This window comes from Anomalospiza imberbis, chromosome 27 (genome assembly GCF_031753505.1).
Source record: "Anomalospiza imberbis isolate Cuckoo-Finch-1a 21T00152 chromosome 27, ASM3175350v1, whole genome shotgun sequence".
NCBI lineage: Eukaryota > Metazoa > Chordata > Aves > Passeriformes > Viduidae > Anomalospiza > Anomalospiza imberbis.
In genome coordinates, this window is record NC_089707.1 from 5,204,737 (window position 1) to 5,225,359 (window position 20,623).

The window sequence follows — 20,623 nt, forward strand, 5'->3', positions numbered from 1 at the left end:
GCCCCCGGGAGGCTCCCGGGGCCCCACCGGGGGCGGGCACGGGGCGGAGCCGGCCCGGGAGGGTCCCGGCCCGGAGGCAGGACCGGAGGCAGGACGGGCCCGCCCCGGCGGATGCCGCGGAACGGAGGCGCTCCCGGCCCGGTGCCCGTTCCCGGTTCCCATTCCCGGTCCGAGCTCCCGTAGCGGCGGCACCGAGGAGTCGGGGAGCGCACGCACCTCCGGCACCCCCGGTTCCGGTGCCGGCCCCGCCATGCCCTCCGCGTACCCGCAGCGAGCCCTGACGGTGCTGCTGCTCTTCGGGACCTTGTCCGCTGCCATGGCCCTGCTCTCCTCCAGCCTCATCTTCCAGCTCCCGTCGGGCCGGGCCGCTCCCGGTGCCGGCGGCGGTCGCGGGGCGCTCCCGGAGCCGGTGGCCGCCGCTCTGCTGCCGGTATCGGCCGTGCTGGCCGCGCTCTGCCTGGTGCTCAACGTGAGCTGCCTCCTGCTCTGCCTCCTCCACGGCTACTTCAGCACCGAGCTGTGCCGGGGGCAGCCCGGGCCCGAGCGGTGAGAGCCGCGGGGGCACCGGGGAACCGGGGCTGGAGGGGCCGGGGGATGAACTGGGGCTGGAGGGGCCGGGGAGGCTCGGGAGAGGCGGGGACCGGGGCTGGAGGGGCTCGGGAGAGGCGGGGATGCTCCGAAGGGTCTGAGGGAACCGGGGCTGGAGGGGCCGGAGGGACTCGGGAGAGGCGGGGACCGGGGCTGGAGGGGCTCGGGAGAGGCGGGAATGCTCGGAGGGGTCCGGGGGAACCGCGGCTGGAGGGGCCGGGGATGCTCGGAGAGGTCGCGGGGACCAGGGCTGGAGGAGCCGGAGGGGCTCGGGAGAGGCGGGGACCGGGGCTGGAGGGGCTCGGGAGAGGCGGGGACCGGGGCTGGAGGGGCTCGGGAGAGGCGGGGATGCTCGGAGGGGTCCGGGGGAACCGGAGCTGGAGGGGTCTGGACAGGAGGATGCAGCGGGATCGGGGAATGAGGGGTAAGGGGTGCCAACTCCTCTGGTGCCCCAAAATCCGCGTGAGGATTTGCTGGGTCTCCTCCAAAAGGGGGTTGTGGGGAGCAATCGGTGGAAAATCCCCGAAATTCTTCTCCGCGGCCCTTTCCGTGAACCCCAGGGCTGGAATTGTGCTCTTTGAGTTTTAGAGACTCTAGAAACTGGGAGCAGAGAGTTTAGACCTGGCTGCAGAACCCGGGAGGTTTAATTTCCACGACTGGAAATTCCCAGCGTGTTTTGGGGAGCTCCTGGGGTCACCTCAACCCCCAGCGATCACCCCAAAATGTTGGGGCTGGAGTGACCACCCGGGCCACCAAAATGCCCCCCGGGCCGGGTCATTAATGTTGATTTAGTCACTACCAGCACTTCTACACCTGCGGAGTTGTTCCCAAAGAAATTCCTTCCTTTTTTTTAATGGATCCGGAATGGGCTGGGGGCTCCTGGCCCAGCTGCTGGGTTAAAACTAAACAACAACTCGGGGATAATCCGATTTTAAAGGATTTTGGTGGCAAGTGGACTTTGTGGGGTGGCTCACGCAGTTTTGGGACCTCTCTGAGTTCAGTCAAAACTCGTGTAAAGGGAATGACGATGTTTCAACAGCTACTTTTTGTCCCTAATTAGAGAATCCAATCAGTCCCGGCTCTGCACGGAGCACCGGGCTGGAGAAATTCCAGCAGCGCCTCCTCAGCCTCTTCCAACGCTTCATTAACGGAGGAGAGCAAAAATATTTCCCTAAAAACACAAAAAAATCCCACAACACTTTCTGTGGGAGCCGATTTTCTGCCGGAAAATTAACAACAAAAATTTTACCCCCGAGTTGTGAATTTTCCTGTGATCCCCGCCTGGATTTTGGGCTGTAAATGCTCCGTTTGGGGACTGGGAAGTTGAAATTTGGGAATTGCGAGGTCACAGGTGAGGAAAAAATCCATCCCCAAAAACTCCCAGAGCAAAGCGCGGGGAGGCTCTTCCCAAATAATCTGAATTTCAGGAGCATTTCTGTGCCTCTCCCCGCTGCGAGAACTCCTTTCCCTGGGAATCTCCAGCAGATCCCTTCCTCCGTGCCTCAGTTTCCCCAGCTGCAGCTGGAGTGCTCCGCTGAGCTTTGGGAGGAAAAGCGGGATTTCCGGGCCACGGCCGGGAGGTGGCGGTGATGTCCCCGCGCTGTGGCACGGTGGCGTTTCGGGAGCCGCTCACGTCGCGGGGACCTTTGGCACGTCGGCGCTGTCACCCCAAAGTGGCACTGTCACCCCGAACCGGCGCTGTCACCCCGAATTAACGCTGTCACCTCGATTTGCCGCTGTCACCCCAAAGTGGCACTGTCACCCCCAACTCTGCTGTCACCCCCAACTCTGCTGTCACCCCAATTTGCCGCTATCACCCCAAAGTGGCACTGTCATCCCCAACTGGCGCTGTCACCCCCAACTCTGCTGTCACCCCAATTTGCCGCTGTCACCCCGAACTGGTGCTGTCACCCCGAACTCCGCTGTCATTCCCAATTGGCACTGTCACCCCAAATTGGCACTGTCAGCCCAAATTGGCGCTGTTACCCCGAACTCCGCTGTCACCCCGATTTGCCACTGTCACCCCCAACTGGCTCTGTCACCCCGATTTGCCACTGCCACCCCAAACTCCGCTGTCACCCCGATTTGCCACTGCCACCCCAAACTCCGCTGTCACCCCGATTTGCCACTGTCACCCCCAACTGGCTCTGTCACCCCGATTTGCCACTGCCACCCCAAACTCCGCTGTCACCCCCAATTGGCACTGTCACCCCCAACTGGCGCTATCACCCCGAACTCCACTGTCACCCCGATTTGCCACTGTCACCCCAAATTCCACTGTCACCCCAAATTCCCGTGGTGCAGCTCAGGCCGTGCTCCCCACTCCAAACAAATCCCGGCGCTCCCGCGGATCCCTCCAGGCTTGGGACACCCGGGAACGAAGATTCCCCCAGGAGCTGGGAGCTGATCCAGCGGCTGCCAGGAGAGGAACCCCGAAATCAGCACTTGGGGGTGACCTGGCCCTGAGCAAACCTAGGGGTTCCGTTTGGAGCTCCTCAGCTCCAGAGATTTCCTGGGTTTGAGCAAGACCAGGATCAGTCCTGAGTTCCTCAGCTCCAGATTTTATCCCTGGGCTCAGATGAGGACCAGGATCGGTTTGGAGTTCCTCACTCCAGATTTTATCCCTGAGCTCTGATCAGGACCAGGATCAGTCCTGAGTTCCTCACTCCAGATTTTATCCCTGAGCTCAGATCAGGACCAGGATCAGTCCTGAGTTCCTCACTCCAGATTTTATCCCTGAGCTCAGATCAGGACCAGGATCAGTCCTGAGTTCCTCACTCCAGATTTTATCCCTGAGCTCAGATCAGGACCAGGATCAGTCCTGAGTTCCTCACTCCAGATTTTATCCCTGAGCTCAGATCAGGACCAGGATCAGTTTGGAGTTCCTGACTCCAGATTTTCTCCCTGGGCTCAGACCAGGACCAGGATCAGTCCTGAGTTCCTCACTCCAGATTTTATCCCTGAGCTCAGATCAGGACCAGGATCAGTCTGGAGTTCTTCAGCTCCAGATTGTATCCCTGGGCTCAGACCAGGATCAGTTTGGAGTTCCTCCCTCCAGACTTTTCCCTGGGCTCGGAGCAGGACTGGAGCCTGCCCAGAGCTGTTTTCCCCACAAGGAGCCCTTCCAGAGGCTGTTTTCCCTCTTTTCCCTCTTTCCCAGGGCAGACTGGTTCCTCCTGGACAGCCGGAGCGTCCGGCACGCAGCCATCGGCCTCTTCTGCTGCGGGGTCTGCCTCTACCTCACAGGCAAGTGTCCCCCCAGTATTCCCAGTACTCCCAGTATTCCCAGACCAGCCCTGCACTGGTTTCTGCTCCAGCACTGCTTTGGTTCACAAACGGATCCACCAGCTCCTTCCCACAGTGTGAAATTCCCATTCCAGGGGCCCAGGCTGGAATTTTGTAGGGGCTGGAGGGGTCCAGAGATGGGAATGGAGCTGGAGAATTCCTGAGGGGGCTGGGAAGGGACTGGAGAGAATTCCTGAGGGGGATGGAGAATTCCTGAGGGGGCCGGGAAGGGACTGGAGAGAATTCCTGAAGGGCCTGGGAAGGGACTGGAGAGAATTCCTGAAGGGCCTGGGAAGGGACTGGAGAGAATTCCTGAGGGGGATGGAGAATTCCTGAGGGGGCTGGGAAGGGACTGGAGAGAATTCCTGAGGGGGCTGGAGAATCCCTGAGGGGGCTGGGAAGGGGCCCAGCCTGGAGAAAAGCAGGATCAGGGGGACATTCCCCATGTCCACAAGCCCCCGGCAGGAGGGGACAGCCAGGAGGGTCCCAGGGGACACCAGGACAGGAGAGAACGGCCCCAGGGTGCTCCAGGTGGGACATCAGCAGGAATTCCCTGCTGGAAAGGGCGGCCAGCCCTTGGGACTGCCCAGGGAGGTTTGGGGTCACCATCCCTGGAGGTGTTCCAGGAATCCCTGGATGTGGAGTGGGTGACCAGGTGGGGCTCAGCCACAGCTTGGACTTGGAGCTCTTCTCCAGCCTGAACCATTCCAGGAATTAACAAATCCATCCCTTTTTAACTCCTGGCTCCTGAGCTCTTCTCCAGGGTTTCCAGAGCCTGTCCCTGAGCTCTTTTCCAGCCTCAACTATTCCAGGGATTTCCAAATCCATCCCTTTTACTCCTGTCCCTGAGCTGTTCTCCAGCCTCAACCATTCCAGGAACTTCCACATCCATTCCTTTTTACTCCTGGGCTCTTTTCCAGAGGCCCCTGAGCCTGTCCCTGAGCCCTTTTCCAGCCTCAACCATTCCAGGGATTTCCAAATCCATCCCTTTTTATTCCAGGCTCCTGGGCTCTTTTCCAGGGGCTCCTGAGTTGTCCCTGAGCTCTTTTTCAGCCTCAACCATTCCATGAATTTGTGAAACTGTCCCTTTTACTCCTGTCCCTGAACCCTTTTCCAGCCTCAACCATTCCAGGGATTTCCAAACCCATCCCTTTTTATGCCTGAGCTCTTTTCCAGGGTCTCCTGAGCCTGTCCTTGAGCCCTTTTCCAGCCTCAGCCATTCCAGGGACTTCCAAACCCATCCCTTTTTACTCCTGAGCTCTTTTCCAGGGTCTCCTGAGCCCTTTTCCAGCCTCAGCCATTCCAGGGACTTACAAACCCATCCCTTTTTACTCCTGAGCTCTTTTCCAGGGTCTCCTGAGCCCTTTTCCAGCCTCAGCCATTCCAGGGACTTACAAATCCATCCCTTTTACTCCTTTGCCTGAGCCCTTTTCCAGCCTCAGCCATTCCAGGGATTTCCAAACCCATCCCTTTCCACCCCCGGCCCCTGAGGGTCCCCCCTGCTCTGCTCCCCCCGCAGCTCTGGCCCTTTCCATGCTGCTGCTGTTCGAGCTGGAGGCTGCCATCGCCAGCGCCTGCATCCTGACCTCTGGAATCCTCGTCCTGCTCATCTCCGTGCTCCACGCGCTGCTCCGCGCTTCCCACATTTCCCACATTTCCCAAGGCTCGGAGCCTGCCCAAGCCCTGTACGAGAACGACTCCGCCCAGCCCGGGGACGGCAGCGACCTCAACGGGAACGCGGCTCGGCCCCGCCCTGAAATCCACCGGGAATTCTTCCCACCTTCCCTGGAGCGCAAATCCCAGCCGGGCTCCGCCTCCAGCAGCAACCTGAGCTCGGCAGGAAGCCCCAGGAGCAAGGAAATCCCCAGGGAATTCCAGCAGGAATGGTCCAGGAGCAAGGAAATCCCCAGGGAATTCCAGCAGGAATGTCAGGATTTGTCCAGGAGCAAGGAAATCCCCAGGGAATTCCAGCAGGAATGGTCCAGGAGCAAGGAAATCCCCAGGGAATTCCAGCAGGACTGGTCCAGGAGCAAGGAAATCCCCAGGGAATGTCTCCAGGAATGTCTCCACTGGTCCCGCACGCACAGGATCCTGGACTCAGGGCTGCTCCAGGAGCAGGGAAAGCCTTGGAATGTCATCACCAGGAAGATGAGGAATGTGATGTCCCGCAAGGACTCCACGCTGGTGTGAGGGGAATTTGGGATTTTCCCCGGAGCTTCCCGGGATTTGCAGCTCTGGAGGAGGAGTTGCTGGTTTTCCACGGTTTTGGGTTTTTTTTTTTCCCCTGGAAAAATTCCTCTATCCACAGCCAAAATCCCAGTGCTGCCTGCCTGGAGAAGCCAAATCCATCCCAGACCATGCCAGCGGCGGGACAGGAGCTGGGAAATGGGGATGGGGAGCAGAAATTGGGATTTTCACCAGCAGATTGCTGGCTTTTTCCAGCGGATTTCAGCTGCTTTCCCTTCTCCTTCCTCCCTGCTCCATCCTCATCCTCAGCACTGGGATGGATGGGAGGGTTTGGGGTGGGGAAAATGAAGTTTGGGGTGGCCAGGAACAGATTTGGGGTAGGAAAAAGCAGATTTGGGGTAGGAAAAAGCAGATTTGGGGTGTCAGAGCAAACCTGGGGTGGCAGGAAGGGGGTTTGGGGTGGCCAAAAGTGGTTTTGGGGAGGCCAAGAACAGATTTGGGGTGGGAAAAAGCAGATTTGGGGTGTCACTGGTGTTATCCCAAAAGCCACCTGTTATCCCAAGAGCAACTCCCCTGGAATTTGAGTTCCGTTCCCTGAATCCCTGGAAAATCCAGGAGGGATCCACAGCAAAGCTCTGCTTAATTCCAGTCACCTCCAAAACCAGGAGTGGGACCAAGGAAAAAATCCTTTTTTATTTTTTTTTTTGTAGGATTCTAAGGATTTTTCTCCTCCCTTGAAAGCCTAAAATTCCACCTTATTTTGCTCCATGCCCTTGGAAACACCGGGATAAAAGAGGAGCTCCAAGCTTCCACGGCGACAGGAGAAAAGTTGAAAACCTTTAAAAGGAATTTTCTTGGTTTTTTTGGGGTTTTTTTTGGGATTTTTGTTTTTTTCTCCTTTTTATTCTCGTCCTCATTAAAACCAAATCCAGCAATTCCTTGGCACCAGCTGGGAAAGTTTCTCCTTGGAGAATTCCTCCTCAACAAAAGCTTGGAGTGTGCTCACATTCCAGCTTTTTACACAAAATTCCCAAAGCAAGACCTCATTTGGGTTTTTTTTTGTTTTTGTTTTTTTTCAGGGGGGAGGAATAAAAAAGCCTGGAAAAAAACTGGGAAGGTGAAACACAAATCCACCCTGTTTTTCCATGGAAAAGAGGCCCCAAAAAAGCAGGATTTGGGATTTTCCAGCTCTTCCCCCCCCCCCTGGGAATTCAGGGCCTTCTCTACCTGTGCAGCCCCAGAGGTTTTTCCACTTCTTCCCGAGGTTGGGAAATTCAGGATGGAAAATCAGGAAGTGCCTGGAGGATTCTTGGACTGGGGGGTGATGGTGCTGTGGGAAGAAAAAGGAAAAGTCACATGCAGCAGCATGAAAATGTGGGAAATTTGGGGTTTCCTTAAAAAAATTCCCTCTGCTGATGGCTGCTGGGGTAAGGGGTTGTCGTTGGGGTGTGTAGCCTGGAAAATCCCAAGAAATCCCCCCCAGAAATCAAAACAAATCCCAAAAATCCCTCAAATTTTTTTTTTAAATTAAAAAGAATCCCGAAAAACCTAAAAATCCTCAAAAAATCCCCCCACAAAAAAAAATCCCAGAAAGTCCCAAAAAAAATCCCCCCATAAAAGAATCACAGAAATCCCAAAAAATAGACAAATCCCAAAAAATCCCCAAAAAATTCCCCCTCAAAATCCTCAAAATTAAAAACAAAGGAAAAAAAAATTAATCCTCCAAAAATGAAAAAAAAAAAAAATCCCCCCAAATTAAAAAAAAAAATCCCCTTTTTTTTTTTTTAATCCCCAAAAATTCTAAAACAATCTCACAAGAATACCCCCAAAATAAAATAAAAAAAAAAAAATCCCAAAAGATGCTCAGGGAATTTCCTGCCACGGAAAACCCAAGGAATGTTCTGGAAACCCCACAGGGACAGAGGATCCCTGCCTGCTGGGCTGGTTTTTTCTGGGATTTGGGAATTTCCTCCCCCCTCCTCAGTTGGATGCTGGAAATTCCAGAGGATCAAATCCACCAGGATCACCCAGGATGTTTTAGGAGCTCATCATCATCATCATGATCAGGATTGCTGCCACTAATTCCTAAGGAATTCTGCCCAAAAAATCGGGATCAGAGCAGCCTCTCCCCAATCCCTGCATCCCTGAACTCCAAACCCTTTGGATCTCCCCAAAAAACCTCCCTAAAATTCCATTTATTCCCACTTTTCCCTCAGCAAACAGCGCTGGTTTTCCCCCAGGGAACGGGGGAAAGGCAGGGAATGCTGTCCTGGATCATCCTGGGAATCTTTTCCCGGGATTTTGGGGGTACCTGCGGCCCTGAGCTGCTCCTCCATGGAATGTTTGAGCAGGCTGTCAAGTTTCAGGAGCTCATCATCATCATCATCATTCATCATCATCATCCTGCTGCCACTAATTCCTAAGGAATTCTGCCCAAAAAATCGGGATCAGAGCAGCCTCTCCCCAATCCCTGCATCCCTGAACTCCAAACCCTTTGGACCTCCCCAAAAAACCTCCCTAAAATTCCATTTATTCCCACTTTTCCCTCAGCAAACAGCACTGGTTTTCCCCCAGGGAACGGGGGAAAGGCAGGGAATGCTGTCCTGGATCATCCTGGGAATCTTTTCCCGGGATTTTGGGGGTACCTGCGGCCCTGGGCGGCGTTGAGCTGCTCCTTCATGGCTATGGAATGCTTGAGCAGGCTGTCGATGCTCCTGAAGTAAACACTGCTGTCAGTCATGTTCTTGATGGCGCTGGAAAAGTGGGAGAAGCAGGAAAAGTGGGAAAAGAGGGAGGGCGACGGAGCTGGAATTCCCAAATTCTGGTCGTTCCCCCTCTGATCCCAGGAAACCTCAGGATTGAGGAGTTTTCTGCTGAGGGAAGCTGGGAAAACTTTCACAAAGCCCTGAAATTCCTGCCAGGAGTTCCCAAATCCCAGCTCCTCCCACCCTCATTCCCGGGATCCTGCTGTGTTTTCCAGCCTGGAATTCCAGGAATTTCCCTCTCAAGGTGAAAATTCCAAATCCTAGCTCCTCCCACCCTCATTCCCGGGATCCTCCTGTGTTTTCCAGCCCGGAATTCCAGGAATTTCACCCTCAAAGTGAAAATTCCTGCCTAGAGCTCGAAGCTCATCCCACATCCCAACCCATTCCCTGGATTTTCCAGCCCGGAATTCCAGGAATCTAACTATCAGAATGAAAATCCCAAATCCCAACTCATTCCCAGGATCCTGCTGTGTTTTCCAGCCCATAATTCCAGGAATTTCACCCTCAAAGTGAAAATTCCTGCCAAGACCTCGAAGCTCATCCCACATCCCAACTCATTCCCTGGATTTTCCCACTCAGAAATCCAGGAATTTCCCTCTCAAGGTGAAAATCCCAAACCCCAGCTCCTCCCATCCTCATTCCCGGGATCCTGCTGTGTTTTCCAGCCCGGAATTCCAGGAATTCCCAGTACCTGCAGGCATACTCCACGGTGTAAATGGCTCCCTGGCTCTGCTCCTCCCAGCTCTGCATGTCCGACTGCGAGGGAAAAACAGGGATTAGGCAGGATCCAAACTGGGATTGGGGATCTGGGGAAGGAATTCCTGGCTGGAAGGGGATGGGATGGAATTCCCAGAGCAGCTGTGGCTGCCCCTGGGTCTCTGCAATGTCCAAGGAAAGTGGGAGAAGGGAAATTCCAGGAAAACTCAGAGCTGCCTCCAGTCCCTAAAGGGGCTCCAGGAGAGCTGGAGAGGATTTGGGATGAGGGGTGGAGGGACAGGACCCAGGGAATGGATTTGGGATGGGAATCCAAGGATCCAGAGAATGGATTTGGGATGGGAATCCAAGGATCCAGAGAATGGATTTGGGATGGGAATCCAAGGATCCAGGGAATGGATTTGGGATGGGAATTCCAGGATCCAGGGAATGGATTTGGGATGGGAATCCAAGGATCCAGGGAATGGATTTGGGATGGGAATTCCAGGACTCAGGGAATGGATTTGGGATGGGAATCCCAGGGCACAGGGAATGGATTTAAACTGAGAAAGGGGAACTTGGATGGGATTTTGGGAAGGAATTCCTGGCTGGAATGGGCTGGGTTGGAATTCCCAGAGAAGCTGGGGCTGCCCCTGGATCCCTGGAATGTCCAAGGAAAGTAGGAGAAGGATCCAGGGAAACCTTGGAGCTGCCTCCAGAGCCTAAAGGGGCTCCAGAGGGATTTGGGATGGAATTCCAGGGATGGAATCCCAGGACACAGTGAATGGCTTCAAACTGGAAATTTATGTGGGAATTTTTGGGGCAGGATTTCCTCCCTGGGGGAGGGGGAACGGGCTGGAATTCCCAGAGGAGCTGTGCTGGGTGGGATGGGATCAGCCCTCAGCTCCCGGAACTCCCGGAATTCCCAGAATGTGGCACGAAATGAGCACACAGCAGCTTGGGGAGTTCAAAAGAGGAAAAAAAGAGAGTTTTAGATGAACATCTGGTATTTCTAGAATTCCAGAGGTGACCCTGGATGGGAGGATGGGATTGCCACCTCTCCAACCACACTGGTCCAAAGATCAATCCATCATTTCTCTCCACCCACAGAGAAATCCGTAAATATTCTGTTTACACACGAAATTGTGTGGGACCTCTGACTCTTAAACACGTAAAAACGTTACCAAAAAGCTGAAGAACTTTCCTGAGGACTTTGAAACTTCCTAAAGAACCGTAAAAGGGAGCTTAACGCCCTTAAAAATCAGGGCGACAGCCGGGATTCCCGGGATTCCGGGGCGGGGGAAGGCGGGACCGACCTTGTGCTGGGCCAGCTCGGGCAGGGAGCGGCGCACGTGCTCCTGCAGCCGGAACAACGCCACCGAGGGCTCGTTGGCCAGCACGTACAGGCTCTCCGTGAACTTGTCCGTCACTGCCGGGAGGAACCGGGAAACACCGGGGATTAACGGGGGGGAGCCCAGGGAAATCCATAAAAAAATCTCTGTAGAAATCCATGGAAGTATCTCCACAGAAATCCATAAAAACCCGCAGAAACACGGCCATGGAAATCGACAGAAATATCTCCGCAGAAATCCAGGGAGATCCATAAAAGACCCACAGAAATCCATGGAAATATCTCCGTAGAAATACATGGAAATATCTCTGTAGAAATCCATGGGAATGTCTCCATAGAAATCCATGGAGATATCTCCACAGAAATCCATGGAGATATCTCCACAGAAATCCATGGAGATATCTCCACAGAAATCCATGGAGATATCTCCACAGAAATCCATGGAGATATCTCCTCAGAAATCCATGGAGATATCTCCTCAGAAATCCATGGAGATATCTCCACAGAAATCCATGGAGATATCTCCTCAGAAATCCATGGAGATATCTCCTCAGAAATCCATGGAGATATCTCCACAGAAATCCATGGAGATATCTCCACAGAAATCCATGGAGATATCTCCACAGAAATCCATGGAGATATCTCCTCAGAAATCCATGGAGATATCTCCACAGAAATCCATGGGAATGTCTCCACAGAAATCCATAAAAAATATCTCTAGAGAAATCCATGGAAAGACATCCATAGAAATCCATAAAAACATCTCCACGGGAATATCCCCGTGCACGTACAGGCTCTCCGTGAACTTGTCCGTCACTGCCGGGAGGAACCGGGAAACACCGGGGATTAACGGGGGGGAGCCCACGGAAATCCATAAAAAAATCTCTGTAGAAATCCATGGAAGTATCTCCACAGAAATCCATAAAAACCCGCAGAAACACGGCCATGGAAATCGACAGAAATATCTCCGCAGAAATCCAGGGAGATCTATAAAAGACCCACAGAAATCCATGGAAATATCTCCGTAGAAATCCATGGGAATGTCTCCACAGAAATCCATGGGAATGTCTCCATAGAAATCCATGGGAATGTCTCCATAGAAATCCATAGAAACCCACAGAAACCCATAAAAAATCTCTGTAGAAATCCAAGGAAATATCTCCACAGAAACCCATGGAAATATGTCCGTGGAAACCTAGAGAAATATCTTCACAGAAATGCACAAAAGTCCACAGGAATCCATGGAAATATCTCCTCAGAAATCCACGGAAATCCAGAGCAATCTCTCCCCAGATATCCACAGGAATCCATGGAATTCTCTCTGTAGAAATCCATGGAAATAGCTCCACAGAAATCCACAGAAATCCACAGAAATCCATGGAAATCTCGCCACAGAAATCCATCGGAATCCATGGAAGTCTCTCCATAGAAATCCACAGAAATCCATAGAAACTCACAGAAACACGTCCATGGAAATCTATAGGAATATCTCCACAGAAATCCAGAGAAATCCATGGAAATATCTCCTCAGAAACGCGTGTGAATATCTCCTAGAAATCCATAAAATCCCGCAGAAACACGTCCATGGAAACCTATAGGAATATCTCCACAGAAATCCTTGGAAACCTCTTCATAGATACCCATAGGAATCCATGGAAGTCTACAGAAATCCATGGAAACCCATGAAAACCCACAGGTATCCACAGAAACCCATGGAAATCCACGGAAACGTCTCCACAGAAATACCTCCATAGAAATCCATGGAAGTAAACAGAAATTTCTCCACAGAAATCCTCAGTGAAGCCCAGTCCAGAGGCTCTTCCCCACAGCAGCACGGGAGATAAAGGCCGGGAATCAAACCACAACACGCCAGCCGCCCAACCACCGCGGCGGGGCCTCTCCCAGCCCAGCCCATCCCCGCCGTTCCCGTTCCCGTTCCCGTTGTTCCCGCTCCCACCTTTCTTCACCTTCAGCTGCATCTCCGGTTCCTCCATCCCGCCCGCCGCCGCTTCCGCTTCCGCCGGCGCCCCCGCGAAACCTCCCCGAGCACAGAAAACAGCCCCGGCTGGAAACGCGGCCGCGGCGTCAACGTTCCGCTGCAGCGCTGCCCCCCGAACCGGTGCCACCCCCGCGCCCCCACTCAAGTCCCCGTTGTCACCCGCGGGGACACTCGGTGGCTCCGGTTCGTCACCCGCGGGGACACTCGATGGCTCCGGTTCGTCACCCGCGGGGACACTCGGTGGCTCCCGGTTCGTCACCCGCGGGGGCACTCGGTGGCTCCGGTTCGTCACCCGCGGGGACACTCGGTGGCTCCCGGTTCGTCACCCGCGGGGACACTCGGTGGCTCCGGTTCGTCACCCGCGGGGACACTCGGTGGCTCCCGTTCATCACCCGCGGGGACACTCGGTGGCTCCGGTTGGGCCGTGCCCGGCGGGCCCGCCGCCCTCAGAGGGGCCTGCGGGTGTCGCAGCCCCGCGGTCGCGGCCTTTGCCCGCCTCGGTCCCCTCCGGTGTCCCCAGGGTGTCCCCAGGCGGTCCCGCTGCCCCGCCGCCACCCCGGGCCCGTGGCTTTCAGGCCGCCCTCACGGGGAGGCGGGGCCGGGCCGCGCTGCCCGAAACCCCCGGGCCCGCCGGGCCCCGCGGCCGCGGGAACGGGAAGGGAGGGGCGGGAGCGCCGGGAGGCGGCGGTGAGACCGGGAACGGACCGGGAACGGGAATGGGAACGGGAATGGGAACGGGATCGGGAACGGGAAGGGAGGGGCGGGAGCGCCGGGAGGCGGCGGTGAGACCGGGAACAGACCGGGAACGGGAACGGGATCGGGAATGGGAACGGGATCGGGAACGGGAAGGGAGGGGCGGGAGCGCCGGGAGGCGGCGGTGAGACCGGGAACGGACCGGGAACGGGAACGGGATCGGGAATGGGAACGGGATCGGGAACGGGAAGGGAGGGGCGGGAGCGCCGGGAGGCGGCGGTGAGACCGGGACGGACCGGGAACGGGAACGGGAATGGGAACGGGAATGGGAACGGGAAGGGAGGGGCGGGAGCGCCGGGAGGCGGCGGTGAGACCGGGAACGGACCGGGAACGGGAATGGGAACGGGAACGGGAACGGGAAATGAGGGGCGGGAGCGCCGGGAGGCGGCGGTGAGACCGGGAACGGACCGGGAACGGGAACGGGAATGGGAACGGGAAGGGAGGGGCGGGAGCGCCGGGAGGCGGCGGTGAGACCGGGAACGGACCGGGAACGGGAACGGGAACGGGAACGGGAATGGGAACGGGAAGGGAGGGGCGGGAGCGCCGGGAGGCGGCGGTGAGACCGGGAACGGGAACGGGAATGGGAATAGGATTGGGAACGGGAAGGGAGGGGCGGGAGCCCCGGGAGGCGGCGGTGAGACCGGGACGGACCGGGAACGGGAACGAGATCGGGAATGGGAACGGGATTGGGAACGGCAACCGGGGGCGGGAGCGCCGGGAGGCGGCGGTGAGACCGGGACGGACCGGGAACGGGAATGGGAACGGGATCGGGGGCAGGATCGGGAATGGGAACGAGATCGGGAACGGCAACCGGGGACGGGAACGGATCGGGAAAGGGATCAGGAACGGGATCGGGAACAGATCCGGGATGGGGAACGGGATCGGGAATCAGGGACAGGAACGGGATCGGGAATGGGGTCGGGATCGGCGGTGGAGAAGGGACGGGGAGGTCCTGGGGGTCCCGGGAGTCGCCGGGCCGGGCTCGGAGCTCCGGGAGCGGAGGTTTGGAGCGTTGGAAGTGCCGGGAACGGGGATGGGGACAGAGAGGGGGACCCCAGGGATAGGGAAGGGAAGATCCCAGGAATAGGAGGAGGAGAATAAAGGGAACCCCAGGATTGGGATGGGGAGGGAAGGGGAACCCTAGGATTGGGATGGGGAGAATAAGGGGAACCCCAGGATTGGGCTGGGGAGGGAAGGGGGGACCCCAGGAATTGGGATGGGGAGAATAAGGGGAACCCCAGGAATTGGGATGGGGAGGGAAGGGGGGACCCCAGGAAGTGGGATGGGGAGGGAAGGGGGGACCCCAGGAATTGGGATGGGGAGGGAAGGGGGGACCCCAGGAAGTGGGATGGGGAGGGAAGGGCACCGCAGACCCCGCTGCAGCGTGGGGGTCTCAGGCACTCGGGGTCTGTCCCACATGTCCCTGTTTGCCCCCTCTCCCCACCCATCCTTGTGCCAGGAAGGTGAAGGAGCCATCGGGGACCCCCCTGGAGCCCGGGACCCCCCGGAATTGGGTGGAGAAAGGGGGGAAAGAGTGAGAAGGCAGCATGGGGGACAGCGGGGTCCCCTCGGCGTGTCCCCAGCAGGATGGGGACCCGGCGCTCCCGGAGGGCGGGGACGGTGAGTTGGGAATGCTGGGGACAAAGGGGAGCCGGGATCCTCCTGCAGACCGGGATCTGGCTGGGGTCTCCTGGGCTGGACGGGATCAGCCAGCCCAGGACACCCCAAAAACCCCCCAGGGGTGACCCCGAGGTGCCCGGCTTGCAGGTGGAGCCGAGACCCCGCAGAATTCCTCGGCTGCTCCCGGGGATTCCCAGAGCCCCGGCGAGCCCCCGGCCCTGGACGGTGAGTGTGGCACAGAGGGGAAACTCCCTGGGATCTGCCATCCCCAAAATCCCAGGAAGGAGCCTCAAATGTGGAAAATCCCATCCCAATCCCAATCCCAAAGTTTGGTGCCCACTCCTCCTGCCAGCCCTGAGAGGTCGCTGCAGCTCCATGCTGGAATCGGAGATGGGAATTTTCATTCTCTTTAGATTTTTCCCAATAAAACCTCGGATCAGGGGCTGGAAACACATTGGGATTCCCAAGCGGCGCCTTAAATTGCTGCTTTAATGTGGAAAATCCCATCCCAATCCCAAAATTTGGTGCCCACTCCTCCTGCCAGCCCTGAGAGGTCGCTGCAGCTCCACGCTGGAATCGGAGATGGGAATTTTCATTCTCTTTAGATTTTTCCCAATAAAACCTCGGATCAGGGGCTGGAAACACATTGGGATTCCCAAGTGGAGCCTTTCAAGGATGGGAAATAGGAGGATGGACCTGGGTCGTGTGGATTTTAATAAATAGAAAATAAACCTGAAATTAATAGAGACTAAATAAATAAATAAGTAGAGAATGGATAAACGCAAACCAGAAATTGATCAAGAATAACCCCAAATTAACGGAGAACAAGCCCAAATTAACGGAGAACAACGTGCAGACCCTCTGTGCTCTCCCAGGTTTCCCCCTGAAGCATTCCAACACCTTGACCAACAGACAGCGAGGCAACGAGGTGTCAGCGCTGCCGGCCACGCTGGACAGTGAGTGCCACCGGTGTCCCCGGGGGCTGCAGGGGACAGCAGGGCAGGGGGCTGGGGCCACCCCAGGACTTTGGGGACAGCAGGAGAGGGGTCTGGGATCACCCCAGGATTTTGGGGACAGCAGGGCAGGGGGCTGGGGCCACCCCAGGACTTTGGGGACAGCAGGAGAGGGGTTAGGGCCACCCATGGGGACAGGGGACAGCAGGGGAGGGGGCTTGGGCCACCCCAGGATTTTGGGAGCAGCTCCCACTGCCCCAAATTTGCAGGGAATTGTTCTTCCCTGATGGATTTGGCTCTTGCAGTGGTGCCCATGGGGACAGCAGGAGAGGGGCTGGGGCCACCCCAGGATTTTGGGGGCAGCAGGAGAGGGATCTGGGATCACACCAGGATTTTGGGGGCAGCAGGGGAGGGGTCTGGGATCACCCCAGGATTTTGGGGGCAGCAGGAGAGGGGTCTGGGATCACCCCAGGATTTTGGGGGCAGCAGGAGAGGGATCTGGGATCACACCAGGATTTTGGGGGCAGCAGGGGAGGGGTCTGGGATCACACCAGGATTTTGGGGGCAGTAGGAGAGGGATCTGGGATCACCCAGGATTTTGGGGGCAGCAGGGGAGGGGTCTGGGATCACCCCAGGATTTTGGGGGCAGCAGGGGAGGGGTCTGGGATCACCCTGGGGCAGCTCCCACCTCACCAAATTTGCAGGGAATTCTTTTTCCCTGATGGATTTGTCTCTTCCAGCAGTGCCTAAGGGGGCATGGGGACAGCAGGAGAGGGGCTGGGGCCACCCCAGGATTTTGGGGACAGCAGGGGAGGGGCTGGGGCCACCCCAGGATTTTGGGGACAGCAGGGGAGGGGCTGGGGCCACCCCAGGATTTTGGGGGCAGCTGCCACCCCCCAGATTTGCAGGGAGTTGTTCTTCCCTGATGGATTTGTCCCTTGCAGCGCTGTCCATCCACCAGCTCGCTGCCCAAGGGGAGCTCATCCAGCTGAAGGAGCACCTGAGGAAAGGTTGGTGTCCTTTTGGCCCTGCCAGGTCCCCTCTGGTGACCTCACACTCGGTTTTCACTCAGCCATAAAACCACTGGAATTGTGGCTTTTTTCTTTTTCTTTTTTTTTTTTTTTTTTGGTGGAGATTTCTCCAGTTTTGGAGATGGGAAAAATCCTCAAAAATCACCAATTCCAGCCATCCACCGGCTGGCTGAGGTGGTCTGCCAGCCCTTACTGGTTGTACTGGTTGAACTGGGAGCACGGGGTGGGGTTCACCTGGCTCTTGTCACCTCCCCAGGTGAGAATTTGGTGAACAAACCCGACGAGAGAGGCTTCACCCCCCTGATCTGGGCCGCAGCTTTCGGGGAGATCGAGACCGTCCGGCACCTCCTGGAGTGGGTGAGGCCGTGGGAGCTCCGGGGCCTTCCAGAGTGTCCTGGGGTCTGTCCTTGGTCCTGGGGGTCTGTCCTTCACCCTGGTGGTCTGGTTTTAGTCCTGTGGGTCTGTCCTTCACCCTGTGATCTTCCTTAATTCTGGGATCTGTCCTTGAACCTGGGGATCTGTCCTTGAGCCTGGCATCTTCCTTAATTCTGGGATCTGTCCTTGATCCTGCGATCTCCCTCAATCTTGGGGATCTGTCCTTCATCCTGGGATCTTCCTTAATCGTGGGAACCTGTCCTTCACCCTGGGGTCTGTCCTTGAGCCTGGGGTCTGTCTTCAGTCCTAGTATCTTCCTTAACTCTGGGATCTGTCCTGAGGCCGGGATCTTCCTTAATCCTGGGGACCTGTCCTTCACCCTGTCTTTAGTCCTGAGATCTGTCTTTAATCCTGGGACCTGTCCTTAATCCTGGGGATCTCTTTCTTATATTCTGGGATCTCCCTCTTTTATTCCAGGACCTCTGTCTTTTATCCTCTGATCTCCCTCTTTCATCCTAGGATTTCTCTTTTTTATCCTGGGATCTCCCTCTGGTTTTAATCCTGGGATCTGTCTTTCATCCTGGAATCTCTCTCTGTTTTTAATCCTGGGATCTCCCTCTGTCCCTGCTGTCCCCAGGGCAGCGTCAGCCCAGGGAGGGTGGCTGTGGGCAGTGTCACCAGGCTGTCCCCAAAAGGGAGGGTGGCTGTGGGCAGTGTCACCAGGCTGTCCCCAAAAGGGAGGGTGGCTGTGGGCAGTGTCACCAGGCTGTCCCCAAAAGGGAGGGTGGCTGTGGGCAGTGTCACCAGGCTGTCCCCAAGGAGGGTGGCTGTGGGCAGTGTCACCAGGCTGTCCCTGCTGTCCCCAAAAGGGAGGGTGGCTGTGGGCAGTGTCACCAGGCTGTCCCCTCTGTCCCCAAAAGGGAGGGTGGCTGTGGGCAGTGTCACCAGGCTGTCCCCAAAAGGGAGGGTGGCTGTGGGCAGTGTCACCAGGCTGTCCCCAAAAGGGAGGGTGGCTGTGGGCAGTGTCACCAGGCTGTCCCCAAGGAGGGTGGCTGTGGGCAGTGTCACCAGGCTGTCCCCAAGGAGGGTGGCTGTGGGCAGTGTCACCAGGCTGTCCCCAAGGAGGGTGGCTGTGGGCAGTGTCACCAGGCTGTCCCTGCTGTCCCCAGAAGGGAGGGTGGCTGTGGGCAGTGTCACCAGGCTGTCCCCTCTGTCCCCAAAAGGGAGGGTGGCTGTGGGCAGTGTCACCAGGCTGTCCCCAAGGAGGGTGGCTGTGGGCAGTGTCACCAGGCTGTCCCCTCTGTCCCCAAAAGGGAGGGTGGCTGTGGGCAGTGTCACCAGGCTGTCCCCAAGGAGGGTGGCTGTGGGCAGTGTCACCAGGCTGTCCCCTCTGTCCCCGCTGTCCCCAGGGCGCCGATCCCCACGCGCTGGCCAAGGAGCGCGAGAGCGCCCTGGCCCTGGCCAGCATGGGCGGCTACACCGACATCGTCACCATGCTGCTGGACAGGGACGTGGACATCAACACCTACGACTGGGTGAGTGCCACCCGCACGGCCCGGGGACAGCAGGGGACACCTCGGACAGCAGGGACATCGGGGAATGCCTCCACAATGTCACCCGCACAGCGGGGACATCAGAGACACCAGGGGACACCAGGGACATCAGGACAAATCTCCCCAGTGCCACCAGCATGGCCAAGGGACACCAGCCTGGAATTGGGACCCCAGTCTGGAGCTGGAAGGGGATCCCAGTCTGGAGCTGGAAGGGGATCCCAGTGAGATCCAGTCTGGAGCTGGGAGAGGCTGGAAGGGGATCCCAGTCTGGAGCTGGGAGGGGCTGGAAGGGGATCCCAGTCTGGAGCTGGGAGAGGCTGGAAGGGGATCCCAGTCTGGAGCTGGGAGAGGCTGGAAGGGGATCCCAGTCTGGAGCTGGGAGAGGCTGGAAGGGGATCCCAGTCTGGAGCTGGGAGGGGCTGGAAGGGGATCCCAGTCTGGAGCTGGGAGAGGCTGGAAGGGGATCCCAGTCTGGAGCTGGGAGAGGCTGGAAGGGGATCCCAGCGGGTCAGGAAGCCCCTGAGGGACACCAGGGAGGAGCAGGAGCTGTGTGAGCTCAGGAATGAGCCCTCCGTCCCCTGCCCGCCCCACAGAACGGGGGCACCCCCCTGCTCTACGCCGTGCGCGGGAACCACGTCAAGTGTGTGGAGGCTCTGCTGGGTAAGGACAACATCCGCTCCTGGCGGTTCCACCTCCTGGCACCGCTGCTTCCCTGCCGTGGGAGGGGAGCCTGCGGGGCGAGGGGCAGCCTTTGGGGTCCCTGTTCCCCCTGGCAGCCCCCATTGCCCACCCGCAGCCTGCGGCGCTGACCTGACCGAGGAGGCGGATTCGGGGTACACCCCCATGGACCTGGCCGTGGCCTTGGGGCACAAGAAAGGCAAGTGTCCTCCACCAGGAAACTGGGATTTTCCCCTCCAAAACCAGGGTTGTCCCTCAGGGATTTCCCCCTCAGAAAGCAGGGATTTCCACCTGAGCAAACAGGGTTTTCCCTCAAAAAGCGGGGATTTTGCCTCAGGAAACTGGTGTTGTTTCCCTCAGAAAACATGATTTCCCCTCAGAAAACAAGGATTTCCCTTCAGAAAGCAGAGTTGTCCCTCAGAAAGCAAGGATTTTCCCCTCAGAAAACTGGGGTTTTTTCCCCTCAGAAAACAGGGATTTTTCCCCTCAGAAAGTAGGGGCTTCCCTCAGAAAACAAGAGGAAAACGATGACCAGCTCCTTCCCAGAGCAGCTTCCCTGAATTCCGCCCTCTCCCTCCCTCAGTCCAACAGGTTATCGAGAACCACATCCTGAAGCTGTTCCAGAACAAGAAGAAGAAGTGAGGCGGCGGCTCCAGCTCTTCCCAGGATCACCATGACCTCACCCCGACGTTCCAGACATGGAGAGATCCAGGAATTTGTGCCCTCATGGGTCCAAGCCTCTCCATGGCTGCCATGCCTAAAATCCAGGGACACTCATTCCAGCCCTGGCTG

General features: G+C 57.1%; 3 protein-coding genes across 3 annotated transcripts; 2 read left to right on the forward strand and 1 right to left on the reverse strand.

The window, feature by feature from the left end:
- Positions 1 to 78: 78 nt before the first annotated feature.
- On the forward strand, positions 79 to 6,063 carry TMEM221 (transmembrane protein 221). Its single transcript, XM_068173715.1, has 3 exons — positions 79 to 546; positions 3,749 to 3,834; positions 5,393 to 6,063. The coding sequence occupies exons 1-3, from the start codon at positions 251 to 253 to the stop codon at positions 6,061 to 6,063; spliced, it is 1,053 nt and encodes a 350-aa protein (XP_068029816.1). The 5' UTR covers positions 79 to 250.
- A 912-nt stretch (positions 6,064 to 6,975) lies between these two features.
- Positions 6,976 to 12,973, reverse strand: BORCS8 (BLOC-1 related complex subunit 8). The gene is made up of 5 exons (XM_068173946.1): positions 12,827 to 12,973; positions 10,835 to 10,947; positions 9,517 to 9,581; positions 8,706 to 8,813; positions 6,976 to 7,390 (listed from the first exon to the last, which is right to left on the reverse strand). The coding sequence occupies exons 1-5, from the start codon at positions 12,861 to 12,863 to the stop codon at positions 7,348 to 7,350; spliced, it is 366 nt and encodes a 121-aa protein (XP_068030047.1). The 5' UTR covers positions 12,864 to 12,973; the 3' UTR covers positions 6,976 to 7,347.
- A 2,113-nt stretch (positions 12,974 to 15,086) lies between these two features.
- Positions 15,087 to 20,584, forward strand: RFXANK (regulatory factor X associated ankyrin containing protein). Its single transcript, XM_068173951.1, has 9 exons — positions 15,087 to 15,241; positions 15,389 to 15,466; positions 16,117 to 16,197; positions 17,139 to 17,204; positions 17,482 to 17,582; positions 19,010 to 19,135; positions 19,747 to 19,813; positions 19,950 to 20,030; positions 20,415 to 20,584. Exons 1-9 carry the CDS (start codon positions 15,169 to 15,171, stop codon positions 20,471 to 20,473), a joined length of 732 nt encoding a protein of 243 aa, XP_068030052.1. The 5' UTR covers positions 15,087 to 15,168; the 3' UTR covers positions 20,474 to 20,584.
- Positions 20,585 to 20,623: the final 39 nt, after the last annotated feature.